At 42.4% G+C, this 24,906-nt stretch overlaps 1 protein-coding gene across 6 annotated transcripts in view; it reads right to left on the bottom strand.

The window, feature by feature from the left end:
* JAKMIP2 (janus kinase and microtubule interacting protein 2) overlaps positions 1 to 24,420 on the bottom strand; it is a 41,038-nt gene extending 16,618 nt beyond the window's left edge. For 5 of the 6 annotated variants that reach the window (XR_001524011.2, XR_001524010.2, XM_015641959.2 and 2 more), the window contains exons 1-13: positions 24,330 to 24,420; positions 12,518 to 12,783; positions 11,421 to 11,918; positions 10,023 to 10,232; positions 9,033 to 9,131; positions 8,198 to 8,344; positions 6,315 to 6,455; positions 5,393 to 5,449; positions 3,438 to 3,557; positions 1,826 to 1,954; positions 749 to 832; positions 383 to 445; positions 116 to 214 (exon numbers count right to left, since the gene is read on the bottom strand). Coding sequence is in view for 4 of the 6 variants with exons in the window: in XM_015641959.2 (XP_015497445.1) it covers positions 116 to 214; positions 383 to 445; positions 749 to 832; positions 1,826 to 1,954; positions 3,438 to 3,557; positions 5,393 to 5,449; positions 6,315 to 6,455; positions 8,198 to 8,344; positions 9,033 to 9,131; positions 10,023 to 10,232; positions 11,421 to 11,918; positions 12,518 to 12,646 (1,776 nt within the window). In the remaining 2 variants the exon portion in view is untranslated. Of the gene's footprint in view, positions 1 to 115; positions 215 to 382; positions 446 to 748; positions 833 to 1,825; positions 1,955 to 3,437; positions 3,558 to 5,392; positions 5,450 to 6,314; positions 6,456 to 8,197; positions 8,345 to 9,032; positions 9,132 to 10,022; positions 10,233 to 11,420; positions 11,919 to 12,517; positions 12,784 to 18,254; positions 18,361 to 24,329 lie in introns of all 6 variants that reach the window. The other variant, XM_015641961.3, reaches the window with a different exon arrangement.
* Positions 24,421 to 24,906: the final 486 nt, after the last annotated feature.

Here is a 24,906-nt window from a genome sequence, read left to right as displayed (position 1 = left end):
AACTCTGTTTCATTGCTACAGCACTTGAGCAAACCCTTGATTAAAGCTGGTGTCCAGTGCAAGTGCAGTCACTTAATTTTCTACTAGCTCTGCTGTAAGAAGAAGGATCCATCACCTCCAGCTCAAGGTTGCGGAACTCCAGCAGCTCGTTCTGGTCTCGCGCATCCTGCAGCTCCTGTTGCAGGCGGTTGTTTTCGGCTTCCGTTTTCTCTATCTAACAGAAATACATTAAACCGTGACCTGTGTGACTGTTACAAGAACCATGAAGTATTTGGTGAGTAGTATTTGAGGTAGAATATGCTGTGCAAAATCTAAACCCTTAAGATGTCTCACAGAATCCAGATAACCCTTCAGAGTGGACATGCAAACCTTTGGAACGTACCTTGTCTAGAAGTTCTTGGTTCCTCTTAATGAAAAGCTGCTTATCTTCCACCCAGTGTGAGTCCTGTTGGATGAAGCAGTAGTATTACAGAATAATCAAATTCCACGAGGCTCCAATTTATTGAAAATTGCAGCCACAATACTACTCAGGCTTTAACATCCTACAGGAACAAGCTGTCTTTTACAGAACAACAACATTTTAAAGTTTACCAAGATGCAGCAAGGCTTCTGAACTTGCTAGAGCTGCCTGTCTATTGACTGGCAACATTACATCTCATGGAAGCTTATACTGAAATTGTGCTAGGTATTTTGTAAGCAGAACAGGTAAGGTACAAAAGAGGGAAAAAAATACACAAGAATTACTCACCTGCCCTTTCTGAGCCAAAGTTTTCTCCAGATCTTCTATTTTGGCTTTATACCTCTGGACTTCAGCTTGAAGTTGCTCCTGAGCCTGTTGAAGTCAGGCACCACATAAAAGAGTAACAAAACCAGCAATGTAACTGGTGTTACAAGGAAACCGAGACCAGCAGAGCCTGGGTTCATGCTGTCAGTTCCACTGAGTGAGCAACCATTAGAAAGATTCTGACTTAGAGATGTTTTGTGCCACCCCTTAGACTGGCACACAGATGACACAAGGGAACAGAATGGTGCATCAGCCCCAACTCCCCACCCAAGCCTGTTCCATTGTGGACTGCATCAGAGCAGCAAAACACAAGCTCAGGTACTTGGGGTGCTCTGATCAAAGACCCTAATAAGGGGCAATCCCTAAATTACAAAAAAAGTGCTTAGTAGATCAGAGTGGCAACAGGCAGTGGGAAGAGGCAACTTTGACTGCCAGGGGGTCCTCAAGAGTTGACTTAAGTAAGTACTAAACAAACTGATATGATTTCACAGTTGACTGCTTTGAGCAGGAATTAGGGCTGGAGACTGCCTGAGGTGCCTTCCAGCCTGAATGATTCTAACATTTTATTAGAGGGGCAACATTTTTAGCCTTGGAAGGTTTACTGTAGCCTGCATCACATTAAAGTTTGAATGTAATTTGCATTTCTGTTAGAAACATACAGATGTTCCTAAAGTTGGTGCAACGTGTGCCTTTGTGAAAACCCACAGGCCTTCATTTGCCTTTTAAACCAAATCCCAACACACTTAGGCAAATGCTGAGAAAACCCTTGGGATTCTGTGTCAGGCTGCAGAGTTGTCTGCTTTGGCATGCCTGCCTGACTGCAGAGTTTTCAGGTTCAGGTGGAGGACGGCCTCCTGTAAACTGAGCATGTCCATTCTTAATGGTCACACTCTTCAATAAAAAATGTACTCAGAAAGTGACTGAACAGACACTTCTCAGTGTTATGGATGCTGCAGGTAGCTCCATTCCACTGTATGTCCCTTTGAATGGTTTCTTGTCCTGACAGCAATGAAAAACTGTTACTCTCAAACAAATACTGACCCTGGCTTCTCTTTCAGCATCTATGACCCCTCCTGTCTGTTCCTGCAGCAGTGCATATGCTCTCTGCAGGGCCTGGTACTCCTTTGTCAGCTGTCGAAACCGCAGCTCTGACTCTTCTGCTGCTAAACCCTGAGGAATAAGAAGGGACATGTCTAAGCCATGGAGAGAAAAGCACTGTCAAAGCAAAGAATGCAAATGTGATTTGTTAAGGACAGTAGCTGGTTTACAGGTCTTGATTCAAACAGCTTTTTGGATCACAGTGAACTTGCTATGATCTGAAGTGAAAAAATGTGGAGATTATACAGCATTTATATCACAGTATCAGCTGAGTTGGAAGGGACCTACAAGGATCATTGAGTCCAGCTCCTGGACTTGCAAAGCACCATCCCCAAGAGTAAGAGTGCTGTCCAAACACTTCTTGAACTCTGGTAAGCTTGGCGCTGTGACCACTTCCCTGGGGAGACCATTCCAGTGCCAGTCATCCTTTGGGTGAAGAACCTTTTTCTAATATCCAACCTAAACCTCCCCTGACACAACTTCAGGCCATTCCCATGGGCCCTGTAACTGGTCACCACAGAGAAGAGATCACTGTCTGTCCCTCCTCCTCCCCTCATGAGGAAGCTGTAGACTGCAATGAGGTCTCCCCTCATTCTCTTCTCCAGGCTGAATAGGCCAAGTGACCTTGGTTGCCCCTCATACAGCCTCCCCTCAAAGCCCTTCATCATCTTTGTTCCTCTCCTCTGAACACTCTCTAACAATTTAATATTTTTCTTACATTGTGGCACCTAAAACTGCACACAATATTCATAGTGAGGCCACCACAGAGCAGAGCAGAGCAGAGCAGGGCAATCCCCTGCCTTGACTGGCTAGAAATGCTGGGCCTGGTGTACCCCAGGACACGAGTGGCCCTCCTGGTTGCCAGGGCACTGCTAACTCATATTCAACTTTCTGTCAACCCCCAGGTCCCTTTCCAGGCATTGCTTTCCAGCATCTCATTCCCCAGTCAGTCTGCAGATTCAGGGTTGCCCCATCCCAGGCGCAGATTCGGGCACTTGACCTCGCTGAACTTCATCTGGTTGGTGATGGCTCAGCCCTCTGATTTGTCCAGGTCTCTCTGCAGGGTTCCCTGCCTTCAAGGGAGTCAACAGCTGCTCTCTATTTTGTATCATCTGAGACCTTGCTCAGTATACCTTCCATTTCCATGTTCAAGTAATTTATGATGAAATTGAAGAGCACAGGGCCTAAGATGGAGCCCTGCAAAGTCCCACTAGTGACAGGTCACTAGTATGATGTCACCCCAATCACTGTAACCCTCTAATATGTCTTTAAGCTAAAAAGATATGTGATAGGCTCATCTCCTTGAAAAGGGAGAGGAAAAAAAAATCATCTCAAATTGCAGGGAAGGCACAGCTACAGACTCTATGGACTAGATTCTGGAAGAAACTCAGCATTTCAGTATATGAGTACCAAAATTAAGGTGAAACTTAGGAAGTACTTATCACTCAGTATGCACCATAAAAACCTGAGTGTTTTTGAGAGCGTAACAACTTGTTTTGAAAGTCATTGTCTCTTGAAAACCTGTAATTTGTCTGTGAAAAGAGTCAGATCTTACCTCATCCAGATCATCATCTGGGGTTGCTGGTGTCCTGTCTGTTCTATATGAGGCCACAGAGGATGTTTCAGAGTCCATAGAATCATCATCAAACCCAAAAACTGTATCCACCACATGTCTCTGTAGAAGGAAAAACATGATTTCTGAACCTTCGTGTAAACTTGTAGCATGTGTTCTGGATAGGGGCAGAGGGAGGAGTTGCTAGATACTTAAAAGATGAGGTGTGAAAAGTGAGCAGTGGGCTACCCCTGCAATTGCCATCTTCAAACTCAAGACCCATTGAAGATCAGGCCTTGTGCTGCTGGAGAATAAGTTCGCTGAATAATTTTTCCGAGGGTCTGTCTCAGTCTAATTGTAAAACATAATGTGAGAAGCAATATGCCAGAGGAAAAGTCTCTACTCTTGCATGAAGGCAGGAGAATTGTTTGTTAACCACAAAGCTCTTCAGAAGACATCCATCAACATGCTGATTTAGTGTGCAAAGGTAACACCATAAGGAGCTGGAAACAGATGTAGAATGGGGAGTCCTCCTTCTCTCACAGACACTGCTGATACTTTTAATCTCTAGGTGCTTCTCTTGCTGATACTGTTGTTGGACTATGTCAGTGAAAGCTATGCTAATAGAAAACTAACATGAAGGAACTTATATTGCATCTTTCCAGGATTACAGTAACTGCACATGTTATAAACAACTGCTCATGCTCCACAGTTTGACTGTATGTCTGACACCTCACTATTGCCAATCTTGTAGCCAAATTAAATCAAATGAAAACTGTGAGATGTGTCCTTTGAAGGCACAGATGCCTGACCCTGCAGGCTTGGTTTCAGGGCACCACAGATCTGAGCATTTAAATATTTGTCTTATGGAAAATTCTAAAGACAAACTTTGATTGTCTTTGACAATCTTGCTTTGATTGACAAGCAATTAAGATTCACTTATTCTTAGCAACATCTTTCACTTTGCCAACAGGGTAAAACCTTCTAAACCTGGAGATTGAATCACACAAAAAACATGTACCAAAGAGGCCAATTAGCTTTTGCATATATAATTATTTTTGTTCATTGTGTTGTCAAGTGAAGACGACTGACATATTCTACAGTATTATAAAAATAAAATTTACTGATGAAAATACTTTTCGGTCCTTGTAGTGCCTGCTGTGCACCGCTTCACGACCCACACAGAAACAACGTGATGGCACAGCAAGGATTTGCTGGTCTGAAATTCCCAGTGCATAGACAGTGCTGTGTTACTTCCACAGAACACGGCTGAGGCGCTACAGGGTGTCCTTGGAGGACTGAGTGCAACCAAGCAACCAGTATTTCCACTTTTTGGAGGTGAGACATGAATGCTGCGAAGTCATGCTTCACTTATAGATGATAAAGGAGCTGTGCAAACCACTCCTGACTACTCAGCTCGAAAATTGTTGTAAATGATACCAGCTTTGGACTTAACCCAATTCAGGGTGATACAAAAGTTAGTCAAAGGCATGTGGAACTAAGCAGGAGAGAATGACACAGTATCTCAGGCAGGAATTTCCACTTGAAAAATAGAGATGCACAAGGATTTGGCTTTAGCCCATATAAGCTGTAAAAATCACAGAAAAAAAATGGGAAGGTCTCTGATAAACCCCTCAGCATAACAGACCTTGAGACCATTACTTACAGAAACCAAATGGAAGGACAATTATTACTACTCAGGAGGGCATGGGGGATGGGGTAAGGATAATGAACGGGACAGGAGCCCCATTTTGCTGAAAATAAAACAGCTGCATACCCTTAACATAATTTCAAAGTGGATTTAAAAAGCTCTCCCAAAGTAACTAAGGAATTTATAAACCTGATCACTAAAGCAGATTGTTATAATCCACAAAGCTCTCTTTAATCAGATTGCTAACCTGTGTTTTCCTGCACAGCCTACCTGCGCACTGTAAAAAAGAAACAACTCTTCATCTTACCTTGATTGGTTTTGAGCTCCTTTTATGCTTTCTCCGACGAATGAGTTTCTCCCTGTCCTGGAAAGTAAGATTAAAAAGTTTCTTCTCTTTCCAGCTGTTAGATGACCAAATATACACAGGAAAAAACAGAACTTCCAGTGACTCTTCTCATATGTTCAAACAGGAATCTGATTACAGGTAGAAGGAAGGATTCATATCCAAATCTGTACGTGTGTCAGCTGAACACCACCTGAAAGAAGCCCTTGAGTATTTGCTTTGAGCAGCTGTCAAACAACAGGAGCTGATGGACTGCCCTCTAAAATCACTGGGAAACCTGGTGCATGGGTTTGGGCATTGTATAAGGGACTGTCTGCCTACCCCGATGAGCAGATGCTGCCTCTGTCTCAGTCATTAAATGATGGGAGTGTTGATCTCACCATTCCTAGCAATGATGTCTCAGAAGAGACAACAGCCTGTTTTGGAATCTTTTTCCTCCTCAGTATCATAATGCAAAGTCTGCTGACAAAGGATTTGTCTGCATTAAATGACAGAAGAACTGGAAATTCACTTTTCCAGCACATGATATGGCACTGTGGGCTGGCCTCTTGTTAAGGAAACACTTTAAGCATGACTTCATTACAACGCTAAAACATCTCGGCACAGCCCTGCCTTGTGAACAGGTAGGTACCTTCCAAACTCCACAGTTCTTAGTCTGCATTCCTTTCTGGAGCTCAATTCACAGTGTTATGGCTTTGAATTGTAGGGGCTGATGCTCCAATACAAATTCAGTAAACTGCACACATGCCTGCCTACACCTCAACATCTGCAGATGTTAAAAGCAGATAAGGTATTAATGCTCAGACCTCCAGTTGTAAGATGAAATACTATCAGTGGTAAACCGTACACAGCAATCATTCCTAATTTCTTTGTGCTCTAGACATACCCTTGTTAACTCATCAATTATGTTCTGCTGTTCTATGACCTGAAGCTTTAAAAATTCAGTTTCTTGTTCCTCATTAGCCTGATCCAGGTCATTGAGAGATCTTAATTTCTTTAGAGGAGGATGTGATGTTATTTTTTCTCTCTGTGGTAAGAAGAAAAGATAAGAGAGAAAATAAGATTCAGCAACTGAAAGACCACTTTTCAGTTAAAAACTAAACATCACCTTTCATTTAAGCTATACAGACCTTTAGATATGCTTCAACTACACAATTTTTTATTAATGCCTATCAGTGCTTCTTAACAATTAAGTAGTACAAGACTGAGTTCTTCAACCAGAACAACAAAGTTTTATCTATTTGCTTACCTTGTGGCAACACAGCCTCTACAGCCCTTGAAGGTTACATACCATAGCTCTTCCTTGACCATGCATCAAGATGCCCCCACACGTGGCAAATAGAGTTGAACCTTTCTAGTGAGTAGCCAAATAGCTATCTACTCTCACAACCCCACGTCCTTACTGATATTCAATGTAGGATCATACACAGTGAGGCAATGGGCATGCTTTACTTATGTGAAAGACATGCATCCAGTCACACCAAGAGGAAAGGCAAAAACCGTGGTAACAGATCTATTTTAAACACAGGTCAGCATCCTGCCTGCTCCTGAGCATGTGTGGGAAAGGAGATGGCTAAAACCTGTGAGAATTACTCTAGCCACCCACAGCTTGTTAAGTTTTTGATATGGGCATCCGTAGAGTGAAGAGCAGATGTCAGGGATGTCAGGGAGCTAACTTAGCACGGTGCCCACAGGTGTGCACCAGAGGTGCTGCCCACTGATGCCTAAAGCATGCAGATTCCTGAATCCTTTCTCTTTGCTGTGGGAGACCCCAAGGGACTGTGATCTGTACTACCACAGCTGTGGAAGAACAATTGTGACCCATGACACCTGCAGTAAGTTTATCTGTCTTCCAGGCATGGGTAAATTGCAGAGTCTTTAAGTGGATTAATCGTAGCACTGAAGTCTTTTTTCTGTGTGACAAGAAAGTGAATCTGATCATCTCCACTTAATCAGCAGGGAAGCTGCTCCCACTGCAGGGCACTGAGCCTGCTCAAGACAGTGGCTACCACAAGTCAGGGCAAGGTCCATGAACACCCTTAGCAAGGGAAGTTGTCTCAGTCTGCTAGCTTACATCTGGCAACCCAGAACATCCACCTCCTTTTTCATTAATGCCAAAGCAACATCAGTACATGTGTAGGAACACAGGGCCTGGAAGCAGACTGATAATCAAGGCAATCCCATCTGAAGGATATGCAGACGTAACTGCTTTGACCCTACTTCATATGGCCCTGGCATGGGAAATGCACAGCCCTAACCAAATTTAAACCTTTCCCATACACACCTACCATGTCTATGTTTTATGGAAAGATTCTATGTGCTTAGTGCCATACCAGAAGTTTACTTTGTCATCATCAACTCTAAAAATAATGTGTACATGATGCAAGAACATCATTCTAGCTGAAAATCACTCTTAACAGCTTTCTTTTCGAGTTCCAGATGAAAAACAGCGCAGTAGGATATGCCTCTATGATATAACTTTCTTTCCTTTTTCTTTTTTTTGAAACAATTGAAACTCAAAATTCTAACTTTGATAATAGAAATAAAGACTGTGATTATGCATTCATGTAAATATATTGCCCATATATGCATAACCCACTATGTTATGGCATGTTAATCTACAGACCCAACCATGGCTGTATCTTAAGCAATAGTATTATACATTATGTACAATGCATATTCTCTACTTATATAAATCATGCACTATGCACATGTGGCCACCAACACATAGACCAGCCAGTAATCCTCATTTTACTCTTTAGTACCAACCATTTCTATATTTTCTTTAGTGACTGCTTTGAGTTTGTCTTCCATGCGCTGCAAAGACTGCATAAGTTCATCATTTCTCTTCGTGAGGCACTTGTTCTTTTCCAGAAGAGGTTTACATTGTTTCTCAGTTTCTCGGACACGCTTCAACTGGATTGATAATAGTAATTAATAATTGTCATGAGAGACACATGAATATACTTGTAATTTGCAATCTTGACCTCTATTTTGCAATTATGACAAAGAACACTTAAGCCAGCTAAACTGATATGAAAGGAGTGCATTAAGATTTCTAGCTCAGGAATAAAAAAAATCCATCAAGACTTGAATTTATCACCCTCATCTTTAAGCAGAGAAGTAGGAATATAAATAGGTTAAATAACCAGGGTCTTTATTCAACACACAGATATCACCACAGAGTAGAAAATCAGATAAAGGGATCAATTCATAGTTGTCAATTCTTCCTAGACCCGGTACTTAATCATTTTCAACCTGGTCAAATACTGGACTACAGATTTTACAAACATTCTTTCATCTACCAGGTAAGTCTCACCATGCATTAGGTAAGTCACCAAGCACATGTTGTGTGCTTGAAAGGAGGGCACAGAAGCATTCACACAGAGTCCTATAAGCCTCCACTGTGATTTTGTACTCACATAACTTCAATGAAATTATTGTTTAATTCTAGGATAAAAAGTCCTCCTCAACGTCCTGAGTGATGGGCCTGATGGATGGACAAGGCCTGTTCATCACCAGATTTATCCCTGGATCCTCCCCCTCTTTGCCTTTCCCCACAGCTCACAACCTCCTCTGTCTGCCAGTGCAAAAGCTCACATACCAGCTCGTTTCGTTCATCGACAAGCAGCGTGTTCCGATCTTCCAGCTTCCGTATCGTGGCGTTCAGCTCTGCTATCCTCTTCTGGTTTCTGCGCAAGTCCTGTGCATGGGCAACAACGGCACACAATTACTGATGCTCTTCCAAATGCATCCTTGGGAAGAGAATCCTTAAAAAACACACACCAGTCAAGCTGTCATCATCAGCAAATTATCTTTAGGGACTTTTACAGTACTGAACATGTTGGCAAAAACATTTATATTTTCAGGAGGAAGTATCTGGTTTGGGGGATACTTTAATTGAAAATTTTAACTCGTTTACAAAAATCAAGACAAAACAACCAACCAGATGATAATTTTTTATTATGGAGATGAAAAAGCTAAAAGATTCTATTTTTTATTTCCTTTTCCTATAGATTGCTTCTATTTGCTGAGCCACTACCTCAGGCGGAAAAGTCACGACAACCCTTTCTGTATCAATTCAATTTACATTTTTATTCCTCGTTTGTCTACATGTAAATATGCTTTTATATATGCATTGGTCGTGTAAACATCTTCAGTTTAGTCACACAATGGATGACCTTTGTGCTTTGTGAATGACACTCAAGGGCTGTCTGTGGGAAGACGGAGAAAGAGGAGGACCTCCTAAGAGTCTCGCAGATTCTCTGTGCCCAGCCTTCTCCTTGCACCTCCCTACTCATCCTCCGAATTCTATCTGGTTTTGAGGATGCATGTTATCCAGGTAGTTAGGTTCATGATGATTCTTTCAAAGGGGCACTGATTATTTAAGATGTGTTATATTTACAAATAGAATGACTGATGAAAAGCGGCAGTACAAAGCTTTGTCCAACTAGCATGCCCTCTGAAGACTCTATGGACATTAACTTGTCTGTAGTGAGTGAATGAGAATGTTTTCCCAGGGCCTGAGAAGGTATGACAGCAAGAAACACACATCCATGCTACTGTTGTGCAAGGACTGGTAAAACCTGCATACAGGGCTGCTGCAGTGCTCCGAACCATCCCCAGCCCTTCCTGGGATCTCTCTCTTGGGACTGCTCATGTTGCATTCTGCCTCCTTCACCAAAAAGAGTTGTTCATCCAGAGCTTCCTTTTGCAGCTGCAGCTTCTGCACATAGCCTGTCTGTGTCTCCAGTTCTTTTTCCAATGAAAATATGATCCTGTCTTTAGCCTTGATCTCATCCATCTGAATGAAAGAAACACCAGAACAATATCATTATGTGAAGGCAACAGTATTTCTTCAATTTGTATTGTATGATCTACTTAAGAGCAGCGATCACCCCTCACATACTGCACCAGGGCTGTGAAACACAGTGTGAGCCATGCTCAACTTGGCACAGGAGCACATTCACTGAGCATTTTGGCAACACAAGAATACACCTCAAGGATGCAGACTGTGAACTGGGGGGGACTGGTATCATTATTTACAGTCCAAATTCCCATTTATTTTACTTAATTGTCAATTCTTGAATTCCAATTTTCAAGCTAAACTTTTTACCTTTGCAAGCAGGTCCAGCTCTCCACATGACAGTGTGTCCTGGTTCTGGCCAGGACAAGGTTAATTTTTGCAGCAGCCAGGGGACCCAGAGGTTATTCTCTATCATCTCATGTCGTTTTCTGGGGATGGGGGAAGGGAGATTCCCTTCTGGAGGAGGGCAGCATGGCTGTGGTAAGGTCCCAGGCTCCATGGTGAGCGTTTTGCACAAAAGTCACTCTCCTCTCTCATGTCAGCATTTCACTGCTGTTTCCAGTAAAGTGGTCTTTCTTCAACTCATTATCTCATCTTTACCTTTTGTGCCTCCAATTCTCCTCTCCAGCCCACTGCAGGGGATGGGGAGCGAGCAAGCTTCAGAATGGTTTGGAAAGTCTAAGTGGGAGCACAAATGGGAAGTTTCTAAAGCAGAACAAAAGGAAACAATGCAAACTACACTTTTGCTGGTGTGGGCTTCTTTTTGTTCACTTTCCAAAGTAATTACTGAAGGCTACACCAAGGCCAACCCAAAGGTATCTCCTCTCCTGGTTTATTGCTTTTAGGATACCATAACACAGGCTGGAGAAATCAAAAAACTGCAAGTGTAGATGCAAATGGTCTTTATCTAACCTTTTGCACCTTGCATGTATTTGCAAATCAGAGAGCCAAACCCGTATGGATTAGGCCAATTACTCTCCTAATTTAAATTGTTAACTGCCATCACAGTGCTATAGCTGACTCACTGTGAGCTATTTATTCCTGACAAATGACTGTGAGAAATTTGTAATACTTTTCAAAGTGAGTTGCATTGCAGAGATCTGTTACACAAAAAAAAAGCTAAGAGACAAAAGAGGCAAACTCAGTGCAGCCTAAGAAAGCACATGAGCTGTTCTGATTACTTACCAGGCGTCGAATATCCCTTTCACTCTCCCATTTGATCTTGGAAATGGCTTCCTGGTGGGATTGATGCTCACTCCGAAGATCGCCTGCCTTGATCTTATCGGCCTGGATCATATTGTTAAGGGCCTCATCTACCTGCTTTTTGGCAGACTTCAGTTCAGTAATTTCCTGCAGGAGCTTAAGGCGCTCAGAGTCGAACTGTTTTCTGGCCTCCTCACGAGCCTCAATAGTCAGCGCTGTCCGTACTTTATCACTGCTCCCATCCCGCAGCGCACACAGCGCTGACTTGAGGCGCTGGATTTCACTGTCTCGGACTTTCACCATCCTCGTCATCTCCTGCTCGTGCTGTTTGATGAGGTTCTCCCTCACAGCCTGCAGCTCCTTCATTTTCTCCTCATGGAGTTTGGCTTTTAGCTCTGTGATCTGCACAGTCTGCTTGCGTTGCTCCACTTCGCGGATACGCTTCGTTTCTTGAGTCTTCTCCCTTTCGAGTTTAGCAACCTACATCGAGATAAAATGAAAGTCATCTGCTACCAATGTAATATTATCAAAACAAGCCCATCCAGACACATCCGTGTCAAATTGTGAAAGACCCTGCTGAGACCCAACAATTCTCTACGCTCTTGAAACAAAATATATGCCAGCTCCTGAGGCATCCACATAGATTACACTGTCTTTACTCAAAAAAAAGCCCTGTCTTCTCCAGGTGTCCTGCCTCACACAATGCTGCTACATGTGTTTTTAGTATTTTCTTAGGAAAGAAGACTCCATATGTATGTGTGCATTTCTCTAAAACCTTTTTAACCCAGCAGTCAAATTCACCAGAAAACTGGAGGGCTCAGAAATAGCAAAATCCCTGTATGTCTCACATACTGCTCTATTTGAGGGCTAGAGGTTTCTCCAACTTGTTGCTTAGTAAAATGGAGTCTTTTCCAGAGAAGCTACAGGACACACACAGTAAATGTTTTAAGCTGGGAAACAATCAGACCAGCGTTTTTGAAAAGAGTTGCATGGCCTCTGTTGAATTCTGTGATACCGTTTCCTCCACATGTTTGTCTTCTTCAGCAGACACTTTTATTTAAAATCAAACCCTTACTCACCTTAGATTTCTCCTGATGCAGCTCAATTTGAATGTCTGTTAGCTTAGTCCTGAGTTCCTCATTGGCAGCCTGTAGGGCAACAATCAGGGCCTCAGGCTTTTCGCCCTTGCTCCGTCCTTTTTTTGACATGGTTTCTTATCAGTGAGAGTCCACGTGTTTATTTCAAATACGGACTGCCATCTTTTTCTGTTCCTTTCAGTTCCAGTTAGTTCAGCACCTACTGTGTGACATTCCTTAAGGTCCTGGACTCAGCTGCTTTGGAAGCCCTGTGAGAAACAACACACACTATCATCTGTCAGTAGACACTGAATCTGCACAGCTCACATGCTTAGAGAACATAACAGAGTGGTCCCTTCTCCAAACACTGCAATCTTTGTCAGAAAACCGTGAAGGGAGATCCCAGCACAGTCATGCTTCTGAACACCAGCCTGGCACACTTGTGGGAATTCCATGTTTGCCCTTTTCCTGCTCTCAGAAAGGGGCACCATGCCTTGAAGATGGGCGTTCATTTACCATGAAGATAAGTCATGTTGAGAGTACACGACTAGAAGGGACAGGTTGCTTAATCCAGTCCTTGCAGTCTGAGGTAACCACAAAGCAGATGCTTTAGTCTCAGGGATCGACCAAAAATATCATTCTCTTCCCCTTTCCAACCCCTGATCCCCTGCACGATCCTGTGCCAAACTCTTCACAATGCTCCCAGCATCTGTCACAGGAGGAAAGGGCAAGTGAAGTCCCCATCAGCACTCCAGGTCTCTGTGGAAGCAAAAAACTAATAACATGCAAGGGCCTGTTCAGACTAGAAATTGTCCCCACAGAGTGAGAAATGAGTGCCTATGCCTTTTTGGGGATTAAGATCCTAATTTACAAATGAGGCAAGAAATGACAATATCAAACTGCAATCTAGCAACTGGGGTTTTAACATCTGGTTATGAAAAGCATAAAACAAAACTCTGGACACTAGACAAACTTCATCATTATCCCTGTATTAATTTCAATTTGATAGCATTATTATTCACATTTGTGGCTACCAGCTGAGAGAACATTTGGAGATCTGGTATTTCAGTTTGGAGATGGGCAAAATGCTGAAACATTAAGACTGCAAAGAAGTGGACAGAGCATAACGTAGTGGTAGTGGTGAAACTTTCCAGCAATAATTAGTGCTCCAGTGCTAGATTCCAGGCAAGCTTTCCTCTGTTATTGTCAGGTTGCACATTCATTGTTATATTTTATTTACAAAACATAATATTTTTATGTACAAAACATAAAGAGAATCATAATCTCCTATGCTAAAACAGAAGTAAATAGATCTCCAAATATGAAAGCCTGTTTAACTCAACAAAAAATTGCATGCATCAGTAGAAGGAAGGACAAGAAAATAACTTAATGTCCCTGTGTTCCAAGAGGGAAGTTTGAGGCTGTTTCAGTAAGTCCAACCAATCAGTCATCTGAAGGCATTTCCTGCAGCACTTTACTCACCCCTGCTCTTCTTTAGAGCGCTACAGCGACAGCATCAGGACATTCTGACAGCAGCTTAATACTGAGGCTGATAGAGAAAGATCACATGCAAGCTGTAGGCCACTTTACCTGTCATGTTCCAGCTGTGGAGTGCTGTTTGTACAACCAAGAGCATCCACATACCTTGTTTAGGCAGAAAGGTATATAGAATTTGCCATCAGTATCACAAAGCAGGCAAAGTAGAGTAAAAAATACCTTGTTACGTATGGTGATACAGTCAATATGGAAACTGAGATGGACTTTGGAACAAAAAGGTTCTGTATTATCAATATTTCCATTCAAAGTCACACACTAAAACATTCTCAAAATTAAGGCTACCCCAGTTTGTTATTATATACCATAGAGGTATGAGCAAAAATTTAAGATGTAGTCTCTGCCCCAACGATTTTACAGCTTGTTCAAATATCCAATTCAATTACTGTGAACCAAGTACTTTCCAAAACACAGAAAAACCTGTCCCTTTTCTAACACCAGATGCTGCTGTCCCTTTTGACTGCACAGCATGCTTCTGTACCACAGCCATCACAGTCCTTTACTCTTAATGCCTCTACCTGCAGGCCTCATTACAGAAGAATATGCATGTAGCTGTACATTTATAGCAAGAAGAAAAACTGCTAATTATGCAACAGCTGCCCAATATGAGAATCACCAAATGCAAGAGGCATCTAAAATAGCAAAGCTCATAGAAACACTTGTGTGAAATAACTTTACAGGAGAACCACTGCAAAACTTGCTCCAGCTCCATAATAGGAGGTTCTAATCTTACAGAATAAATATCCAATTGCCTACCCAAGTACAGTTAAAAAAAATCATACTTGAAATATGAAAAAATGCCTGCAGCTGAAAACCACTCTACCAGTCTATACAGGGCTAAAGTGAAAGGGAACTTTGCCATTGACTGGAACAGGAGCAGAAACAGGAGACCAATATGCATGAATCCCATGGTAACTAATTCCACAGAATGCGTTAGAGATGAGCCTGGGGACTTAGAAAAGAAACAGAATTCTATTAACTCTTGGAATCTTAATCAGCCACACTGCCTTTCATCTTGATAAACAAATAAATTAATGTACTCACACTTCTTCTTGCTCTTTGAACAATGCCCCATAATTCTACCAGAATGCTGCAGTGATGTGTGCATAAGGTTGGGCTGAGGATTCATAGCTCTGATCTGACTGAGAACACTCCAACAGTGTTAAGCGGTACCCAGACTATTCAGAGTAACACATCTTAATTTTCTTTCCCAAGAGAGATCCAGAGAAGCATCATTTAGCCCAATTAACTTTTAAATATGAAATAATGTTTAAAGTAAAACGTAACTGAACAGCTCCCTTTGCTGCATAGGTGCTATCTGCTCTGGGTGTTTGCTGAAGATGGGCACAAGTACCCAGCTCTCATCTCTGCTGTGTAACCTCTCTGGTTCAGATGCTTGGGCTCTTTTCAGTGTCACTTGAGCTCTCTTTACCACAGACTTGAATGCTAAAAGACATATATTGTAATCATGGGTGCGTGGCTTACTAGACTGGTATTCAAATGAAAATAATTTGGAATACAATAGACAAGACTGCGCAGGACAAGCTGGAGAGAAGAATAGAAAATACTCACTGACAGGTGTTACATGATGAATATAATTGCACTACAGTTCAAAGCGGTGATTTATCAGACACAGAACTCTAGAACACCTTGGGTTATTGTGAAAATCAAGAACAGACTCAGCAGTCTTTCTTTTTCCAAACAGGAAGAAGGTGTCTGAGCTAAAGAGATTTCTGAAGTACCTTTCGATTCAAAGCAAGGGAAGGGAAACAAATGCTGCCCACACTAAGTGAAGTGTAGCTTGGCTGAATAGTTGGTGTAGGCTGCTACACTGCGGCTGAACTTTGTGTTTCAGAAATGTTTGTTTGTGGGATCAAAGTCTACCTAGGGAAAGAGAAAGATCAGGCTTGTATTTCTGTTCCCAAATCTAACAACACTTTGCTTTATTTTCCTAATCAATATTATTTACTTCTTTTTCCCCCCAAAGACCTTGGTGGCATCAATAAAAAAAAAAACCAACCAATTATCTGCACAATACATGAAGGTTTTCACAGAGCCCCATAAGTTCACAACATCACCCTACTAAGGTTGCATCTACAGAGGGTTGCATTTCTCCCTAAAAAAGTACTGGCTCTATTGAGTCTGAAGGCATCATATTATAAACCAGATCATAATTAAGACTGTGAGACAAATCTGCTCTGTGTAATTTCTAAATCTCTTCATTTCTCAGCATTAAAAAATTAGAAAGTGCTGCAGAATAGGGGGAAGGAAGAAAAGAGTAGAATCTAAGTAGATTTCAATACAGTTGCCAAATCTAGAGCTGGTTTTAAAAAGTCATAATTTGTGTAGTGTGAAAAATCTTGGAAGTTAAGAATTTCCCTGCCTAGCAGAAAATAAATTGAAGCCTTGATATTTTTCTTTTGGAAATATTGAAAGTGTCCTACTAAAATGCCCTGCTATTGAGAAATCAATGCAACATGGCTGCAAATATTATTTTGATTTACATATGTAACACTTAAAAATGAAACAGCTGTGTCAAAACAAAGAACCATACACATACAATTAAACACTGTTGAAAAATTGTAGCCAAAGTGTTGCTTCAGGTCGCACCACCTGTGAGTTTTGTCAAGATTATTTACTAAAACTGACATCAACTGGTTGTCTGGCAGGACAGTTTTACTGCATAAAGGAATACATCATAATCAATAGCAGCCACTCTTCTACATCATTCTCAAGCTGAACTTCACAATATTATTTTCCAGGAATTTTAAAATATCTTCTGAATTGAGCTCATAATTCCCCTTGGATATGGGGCTCTACACAAGGAATCCGGGATGAATCTGGTGCTGCTAGGCTCCTCATGCTAAAATTACCATTGGCCCTTGCTCTAAAACATTAACCAAAAAACCCTATCCAAGTAGCTGGCGACTCCATGGAAACAGTAAAAAGGGGACAGAAGCATTATTGTTACCCACAGCAAAGCTAAGCAGATTTGCTAAAACAATATTCAAGTATTCTGTGGCTAAAATACCATCTGTCTCTTTCTCATACAGTTATTTTTCTAGAAGCTGGCATAACACAATGCACACTGAGAACGCTAACAGTGGTAAAAAAAATCCTGCCCTGTCCCAAAAGGAAGTGGACATTTTCCAGAATTAGTACTTTTCAGCATAAGATGTAAATGGATACTGACTGGAGATTCTACTTAAGAATGGCAGGAATTGTCAGAAAAAAAGACAAGCTCTATCAACCTGCCAAGCTCACTGCAAGATGGGAGCATAACAAAACATTTTAGTAGCTTTGTACTTTGTGCATTATTTTATGCAAGTAGATCACACTCAACCACCAAACAACACGCACCACCTGGAAGAGAAACACTGCAGCTCATGGTGTTTATCATATCAGGCTCTCCTTTACTTGATTTTAACAACCCAACAAAACCCTCTTTTATTTAATTGAAATGCATATAAACAAGAAACAACAGAGAAGGAAAGTTTATGCCCCAGATCCTTCTCCTGAAAACCCTTCCTTTCTCCTTCTAAGGCCATACAAATGATCGCCTCTTGCACTACAGATACCAGAGGAAGGTGTTTTACATTCACTACTAAAAATTGTCAGATATTTAAGTAAGTTCTCTACTCAAAGCAGTAAGGTTAACTTGGGAATTTTTTTACCATTTTTAGCTCAGCTCTTCATACAGCCAATAAATGCAGACATTGGTTTCAGAACAGATCAGAAAAAATCTGCACTCTAGCCTCCCACATTTCTTTTAACAACACAGATCTCTACAATGAACTGTTTCCTTTATTGAATACCTTACTTCCAAACAGATTACTACCTTCTCACAGTTTCTTATCAGCCTGCAGTTCAATATAGCTTCAGAAAATGCACTTTTGTCTCCCACTCCATTGCCATCAATGCCTTAAAGAACCACATGTAGACATTGCTCTAATTTTCCATATCCTCTATCCCTCTTGCTTTTTTCTTCCATTTTCTGCGAAAAGAATATGAATGTTCCCATTACCAGGGAAGTTCAGCAAAAACAAAGCCAGCAGTTTATCTCTTCACGTTAACTTTCCAGCAGAGATGTAAACACATCTTTTAGACTCAAACTACCTCTAAAAAAAAAACAACCAACATTAGAATAAATGGTTTTTTCTCATTTGCGAATTGTTGCGAATCTTACCCTTCTATCATAAGGGGAAAGATGGGTTCCTTTGCCATTCCTACAGTCTGTGAACTCTTTAAGAATGGTCTGAACAGAAATCTTTTCCACCACTGGCACAGCTCACCTGAGAAAAAAGTACAGTCATGCTTTGCCTTTGTTTCCCAACAAAAAAGAAACCATATGAAAATGTACTGTGTAACACCACGCATATACTGACTTAAGCAGCTCTGCTCAAATGGGAAGAACAGAAATTGACAAATAAACAGCTAGAATAAAGTGAAACTCATGTTAAATGTAGAATTTATCCTTACAGTTTACTACTTTTTAAATAGTAAAACTTTCTGTATCATATGTAGCTGGACTGTGCTGCTTTAAAATGGAAGCAGCAGCTTCCGCTTGTATTATGACAACCAGGGCAGTAGCATTCTCCTCCCAGATAAGCAGGTGATGTGCTGATTTCTCAGCTGGAAAAGGTGTAAGCATGAAACACCATGCACTAGATCCAGCTGAGACACTGGCTCATACATAATGTGACAAAGTGCAAATAAAAAATTAAGATGTTTCACTTATTAGACATTCAGGATACTGTCCTGAACATGCAGATTTTCATTAAGGCTGAAACCAGAAACACCTTCCATGATAATTTCAAAGAGATCTGAATAAGCATTAAGCTACTGTATAGGATTTCAAATAAATTTCCAAAGACAATGCTTAAATCCTCGCTGAGCTCACCTAACACAGGCTACACACAGGTCACAGATACCCACTGCATATTCCAAGAAAACAGCACCATGTAGGTCACGTTGCAGCCCACAAAAATCCGTAACATAACGCAGAAGGGATCTGCAAGCAGCGTTGCTGGACATGACTGGGGCAGTGATCCAAGCACAGCAAAGGCACAGATGTCTGTCAGCTCTCCACTGTGCCTCTGAAACATGTACTGGACACACACTAAACTTACAGGTTTGTTCTTGAAAGCTCTTCCGAATTAATTACACAGCCTTTCCTTAGTTATAAGGTACCAAACAGTAACCAACACAATTGCTCTTTCAAATGTAAATAATCCAATCTTTTTCCAGTGCAACAGTCCCCACATACTCTTTGTTCACCTAAGAGTACCTGATCACAATTTCCTGTCAAAGAGGGGATGTGAAAAGGGGATATTATTAAATATTATATAAATTGCATTAAATAAAGCAGATTCTCAAAAAATGACTGCATTTCATTTTGTTCCTCACCAATGCACAGAGATGGAATAGAGCATCTTATAGAACCTTAAATATTAAGTCCAAATAAACACAGTGAAAAAACACCCAAGGACTTAACTACAAATCACAGGACTTAAAAATCACACTCATATTCAGGAAAATCTAAGTGTATATTATGTATTAACATAATTTTAAGTCTTATAATTTTTGTGCATCAAGCCTACCCCAAATACATGCCAAACAGTACAGTATTGATTCTAATTAATTTTATCACTTGTAACATTGGGAGTTCTTAGGATTTTGCTTACATTACAGAAATGAAAAATTAGAATTATTTCTGCACCCATTTAAAAAGTCAGCTTAGTGAATATTAACAAATCAGTGCACATACAGGGGAGGGAAATCCAGAAGCCCCAGCTCTACTATTTCTCCCAACTTTATATGCTCGCTCATTACTGGTTACCCTAAACCACCTGTGACCTCAATGCAATTTTCCACAGCTGTTTCTTCTTCTTTTCAGTTTTAATTTCCATGTCATTTAGGCCCTTTGTTTACAGTCCATGCAATGTAAGGTTTAACAGGTCTTTCCCTTAAACACTTTCAGGAATACTGTAATATACAATTTAAAAAAATTAAACTAATAGCCTAAGAAATGGAGTACAGAGTAAAGATATTACCTCCTGGATGGAGATGGAAGGAATGCATAAAATGAAAACGTGAACCAACATGTAATTTAGCATCAGCCCCTCTCAATTAATTCAAATAATTCATTATTTTTTATAAAATAATCTGAGATGCTGTTATACTTTACATTATCACTTTTAACATAAAAGATGACCTGGCATACCATACCAGATCTTCTATCCTAACAATTTTCTAAGGTACATGAGTCTGCTTTATTATTCATTAGAGTACATTTCATCCAAAATTAGACATGGAATTGTAGTCTATCCAGTCTTCATTTATATTCCTTATTTGTTGGTATTTGTTAAACTGCTAACTAAGGTTTCCTTGCTCAGCTGTGTACTGAAGGGTGTGCTGCATTTGCATGCCTCTTTCTTGTGAAATGCTGCTGTGTGCATGGTCACATAAATCAGTTCACTTTGCTTCCCTTGTGACCATGGATGATGCACACTGTTCAACACAGGGAAATGTGATGTCCCAGTATGATCTTCTAGAGAAAGCACAGATCCCAAAGTTTACAGGATGAGTGATGGTTTCTCAGCAGCCCAGCAGTGATCCAAATAAATGCATGAAAAGCAAACCATACAGCATGACCAGTTCTAGCAAGAAGAACCAAAAGCCCGTGTTCCTGAAAATATTTGCATGTATTTTTTTTTCCTTTCAAGTCCACTGGATGTTTCAGAGTCCAAACTGCAGACTGTGATCCACACTGTTCTGTCGTTTCCAAAGAAGCTGTATTTACACTTAATTGACCTGACGGCGTTCAGTGCGGCCACACCATAGAGCTTTCTCATGGTTCTTCCAGCATGCTGTAGAATTTTCTATTTAGAGCCCTACCTCCTGAAGCAAAGATTTCTAGTCCTCATATTTTAAAGGAGAAATTAAAACAGACCTTAAAGATACAGAAACTAGAAGTACTACCAAAATTACATTTTTCTACCCTCATGGATTCTGGATTTTGAGAGTTGATGACATAGATCATATGCACAGATGCTTTGCACAGACCTATAAAGAGAAGGCAGCAGAGAAACCATCTTTGTAGATGGGAGGATAGATTTGCTATAATCTGATAAAGACCTTGAAGGGATATAAATTTATAAAGGAACTTTGAAGATGTTACCTGCTTGGAATTTAACTAAGCTATTGATTTCAAAACACATAATTCGAACATGTAATTATAAATGGACCTAGAAAACACAATATCACTGGAAAGTGATTCAAAATTCAGGCATCTGGTAGGGACTATTTTGCTGCCTTTCCACTTCACAAAGACAATAGAAAGCAAAATATTTACAATATTAAAGATTACCATGACTGAGTAGTGAAAGCATCTTCAGGCTCACACAGCTTGGTTACAAAGAAGACGGGAAAACTCCAGAGGTTATCATTAACAAACTACTTGGATTTTAACTGCTCAAGCTACATCTGAATTATACCAGCCTTACAGCAGTAGATTCCATCACCACACCTTTGTTACAGTTGAAGGACTATTTTTGTAACTTTCTAAACCACACTGTCAACTATTAAAAGAATGAATACAGTAATGAAAATTACTGTGGGCATCATTCTATGGTTACATTTCACAGCATTTTCCTGACTTGAATACCCTGAGGTCACTCACGCTTTGTAATGACAGAGAACTTATGCAGTATCTTTTCAGCTACATTGAAGTCTTGATAGTAAAATGTCTACCAGAACCCAGCATATATTTACAAATTAAAATAGCTAATCACCTCCTTAAAACACAACCACACACAACCATACATAACTGTACATAAACTCCACCTTATATTCCATTCTTAATGTACAGGATACCAAAGCTCTTACTCAGAAGATTATTTAGCTGGGAATGGCCTGAAAGCAGCAAGATTTCAGAAGCCACTGAAAGATGACAGTGGGCACGGTTCTCAGAAGGGAGGCTGAGTCAATGCATTAGCAGTATCACAGAGCTTGAAGTTAGGCTTGGGGAGGACACTGGAAATACCTGGCTCAAAATCATCTCCAAGGTGAGAGTCACATCTCTCTACCTTAGGCACTACCAAAACAGTCAGTCAGAGAGCAGAAGTCAGAAAGGCTGCAGTATCAGTCACTGACAGTCTACTCCCTTCTGCTAGGAGTTCTGCTGACAAGCAGGGAGTCCCAGCAGACCACCAAATTGCCACAGCTCTGGGAAATGGACAAAGCCAAAGAGGCAATCCATCAACAGCTTCTGGCAGCCACCTCCACTGAGTAACTCCTAGGGAAACCCCAGCAAAAACTTTGCAGCCTTTCCTCCCTGAGGCTTCTCCTTTGGATTTTGCTTCCTGTGGAAGCAAGGGTGGAACAGGTCCCAATCACACTACTTGATTAGAATCACAGGGTATCTCAGGTTCAAAGGTACCCATAAGAACCACTGAATCCAACTTCCTGCTTCTCACAGGGCCACCTAACACTAAACCACATGGCTAAGAGCATCATTCAGATAGTCCTAGAACTCTGATAGGTTTAGTGCCCTGAGCACTTCCCTGGAAAGTCTATTCCAGTATCCAGCCACCCTCTCTCAGTGAAGTAGCTTTTCCTACTGTCCAGTCTGAACCTCTCCTGATGCAGCTTCATTCCATTTCCTTGTGTCCTACTGCTGGTCACCAGTGAGAGGAGATCAGCACCTCTTCCTCTGCTGACCCCCTTGAGGAAGCTGTAGATTGTGATGGGGTCACCCCTCAGCCTTCTCATCTCCAAGCTGAACAAAGCAAATTACCTCAGCTGACCCTTCTAAGCCTTGTCCTCAAGACCTTTCCCCCATCTTGGTCACCCTGCTCTGCACATCCTCTCGATAGTTCAATATCCTCCTTTTATGGAGGTGCCCATGACATCTTTTGATTGACACAGAACTACTTATAGAATACTTGTGTCTTGTGCCCTCTTCAACAATGACCATCTCACTACTCCCATATTTCACAAAAAATCATACTTATACCTAGAAAGTCTTTTAAAATCACCAGGTGTTTATCTCACTGAAGTACCTATCTGAGCAAGGTTGAGTACCAGCAGAGGCAGATTTACAGCACAGAAGCCCTGGGTTTGAAATTCCCATGCAGAGCAATAGTCCAGATCAATAGAAACAAAACCTGAGAAGAAACATTAAACCTCCCGTTATTGCCTGAAAAGGAGCTAAACAGCCTCCTGATGGGCTACCCTGATGCTTAGACCAAGCACCATACCTGCATCACGGCAGAATCTGACCCAGCAAATCAGAGACATTGAGAATGGGAGTCCAACATGTCATCTTACAGTGAGGTACAGGACAGCACCAGAATTAAAATGTTTTTTAAAACAGCATCTCTGTTTTTGTTTTTCTTACAAGAGGTCAAATTAAATTTTAAAAATATGTAAGTTTCTAGGTTCCCAATGTAGAAGGTATGAGCAGCATCTTTTAAAAAATTGTATTCACAGCAAAAAACAGAAACCGGTTACAAGTAAGTATTCAGTGCCATAATGTAGCTCAAATGTAGGATCTAGATCTCTCCTAAGTGGCCAAAATGAATGAGAGATGTCAATCTGGTAATTTAAGCACAAATTGCATACCAGTCCAAGAGGCAGGTTTCCTCCATCAGTGGCTGTGAAAGAGGCATGCGTTGCATGTACAAAGACATGCGTTCTGCGGGGTCTGTGTGTGCAAGACAGAATGTATTCTCACACATAGACACGCCAGCCATGACATGTACAGGTGCAATTCTGAACGTTCTGCTGGGCAGGAAGCTTTGCGTACCGCCGCGGGAGGGGACACAAGATGCACCTCGAGTGGAAGGGAGCGCAGTGAAGCGCCTGCAGGGCCGCACTGGCCTCGCTCAGCTCGGGCTCCCCCGCGGCGCCGAGGCCCAGCCCGGGCTCCGCCGATCGCCCCCAGCCCTGGCGCATCCCTTCCCTTCCCTTCCCTTCCCTGCAGCAGCCGCCGCACCCAGCGCGCCGCGCCCGCATCGGGCGGACAATGACCGGCGGGCATGCAATGGTGCGCGGCCGGCGGGAGGCCGGGCCGGCTGCGGGCTGTCCCTGCCACACCTCTCCCGCCATCTCCTCTCCATCACCAGGGCCGGCGCCCGCTCGCGCTCCCCTCCCCTCCATCACCTCCATCGCTTCCTCTCCCCCGCCGCGCCGCCGCCCCGGCCCCCCGCAGCCAGCCGGTCATTGTTCTACCGCCGCGGCCGCCGCCGCCGCCGCTCACCGTGCCGCCAGGAAAAGATGCCGAGCGGCGAGGGATGAGCGCGGCGCATCCATCTTCCTGCCGCCGCGGCGGCTCCAGCGCCCGCCCCGGCCCCGCCGCCTCCTGCGCGCCGACGCTGAGGGCGCGCCCGCCCCGCCGCCGCCCCGCGGCCGAGGCTGCGCTGCCGGGCCGGGGCTGCGGCAGCCCCGCCCGCCCCGCCGCAGCGGCGCTGGCAGCGCCGGCCGAGGAGTGCTCGCGGCGCCCCGGTCCCCGCGGCTCCTTCAGGACTCCTTGCTGGCGGGGTCTGACCAAGCCGGCCTCTGAGGGCGAAGGGCCGCGGCCCTAGGAGCAGGGTGACGCGAAGCCCCCGTGGCCCCAAGCTGCAGTTCGCCCCAGGCCTCGCGACTCCCGCGGGGCACACCTCATCACTTGACTCCATTTGGACAGCACGTCAATGGCCACGGTATTTGGGAGCGTAACCTTCGTCACCCTGGGGTCTACCTATCCAATCCCTGTCTTTCCACCTTACAGACAAGGTCACTGTATGGAAGCAACAGTATCAAATGCTTCGCACAAACCCAGGTACATGACGTGACTC

This window comes from Parus major, chromosome 13, assembly GCF_001522545.3.
Source record: "Parus major isolate Abel chromosome 13, Parus_major1.1, whole genome shotgun sequence".
In the NCBI taxonomy this organism is placed as follows: Eukaryota; Metazoa; Chordata; class Aves; order Passeriformes; family Paridae; genus Parus; species Parus major.
Note: the sequence above shows the minus strand (reverse complement) of the source record. Positions and strands in the feature narration are given on the sequence as shown.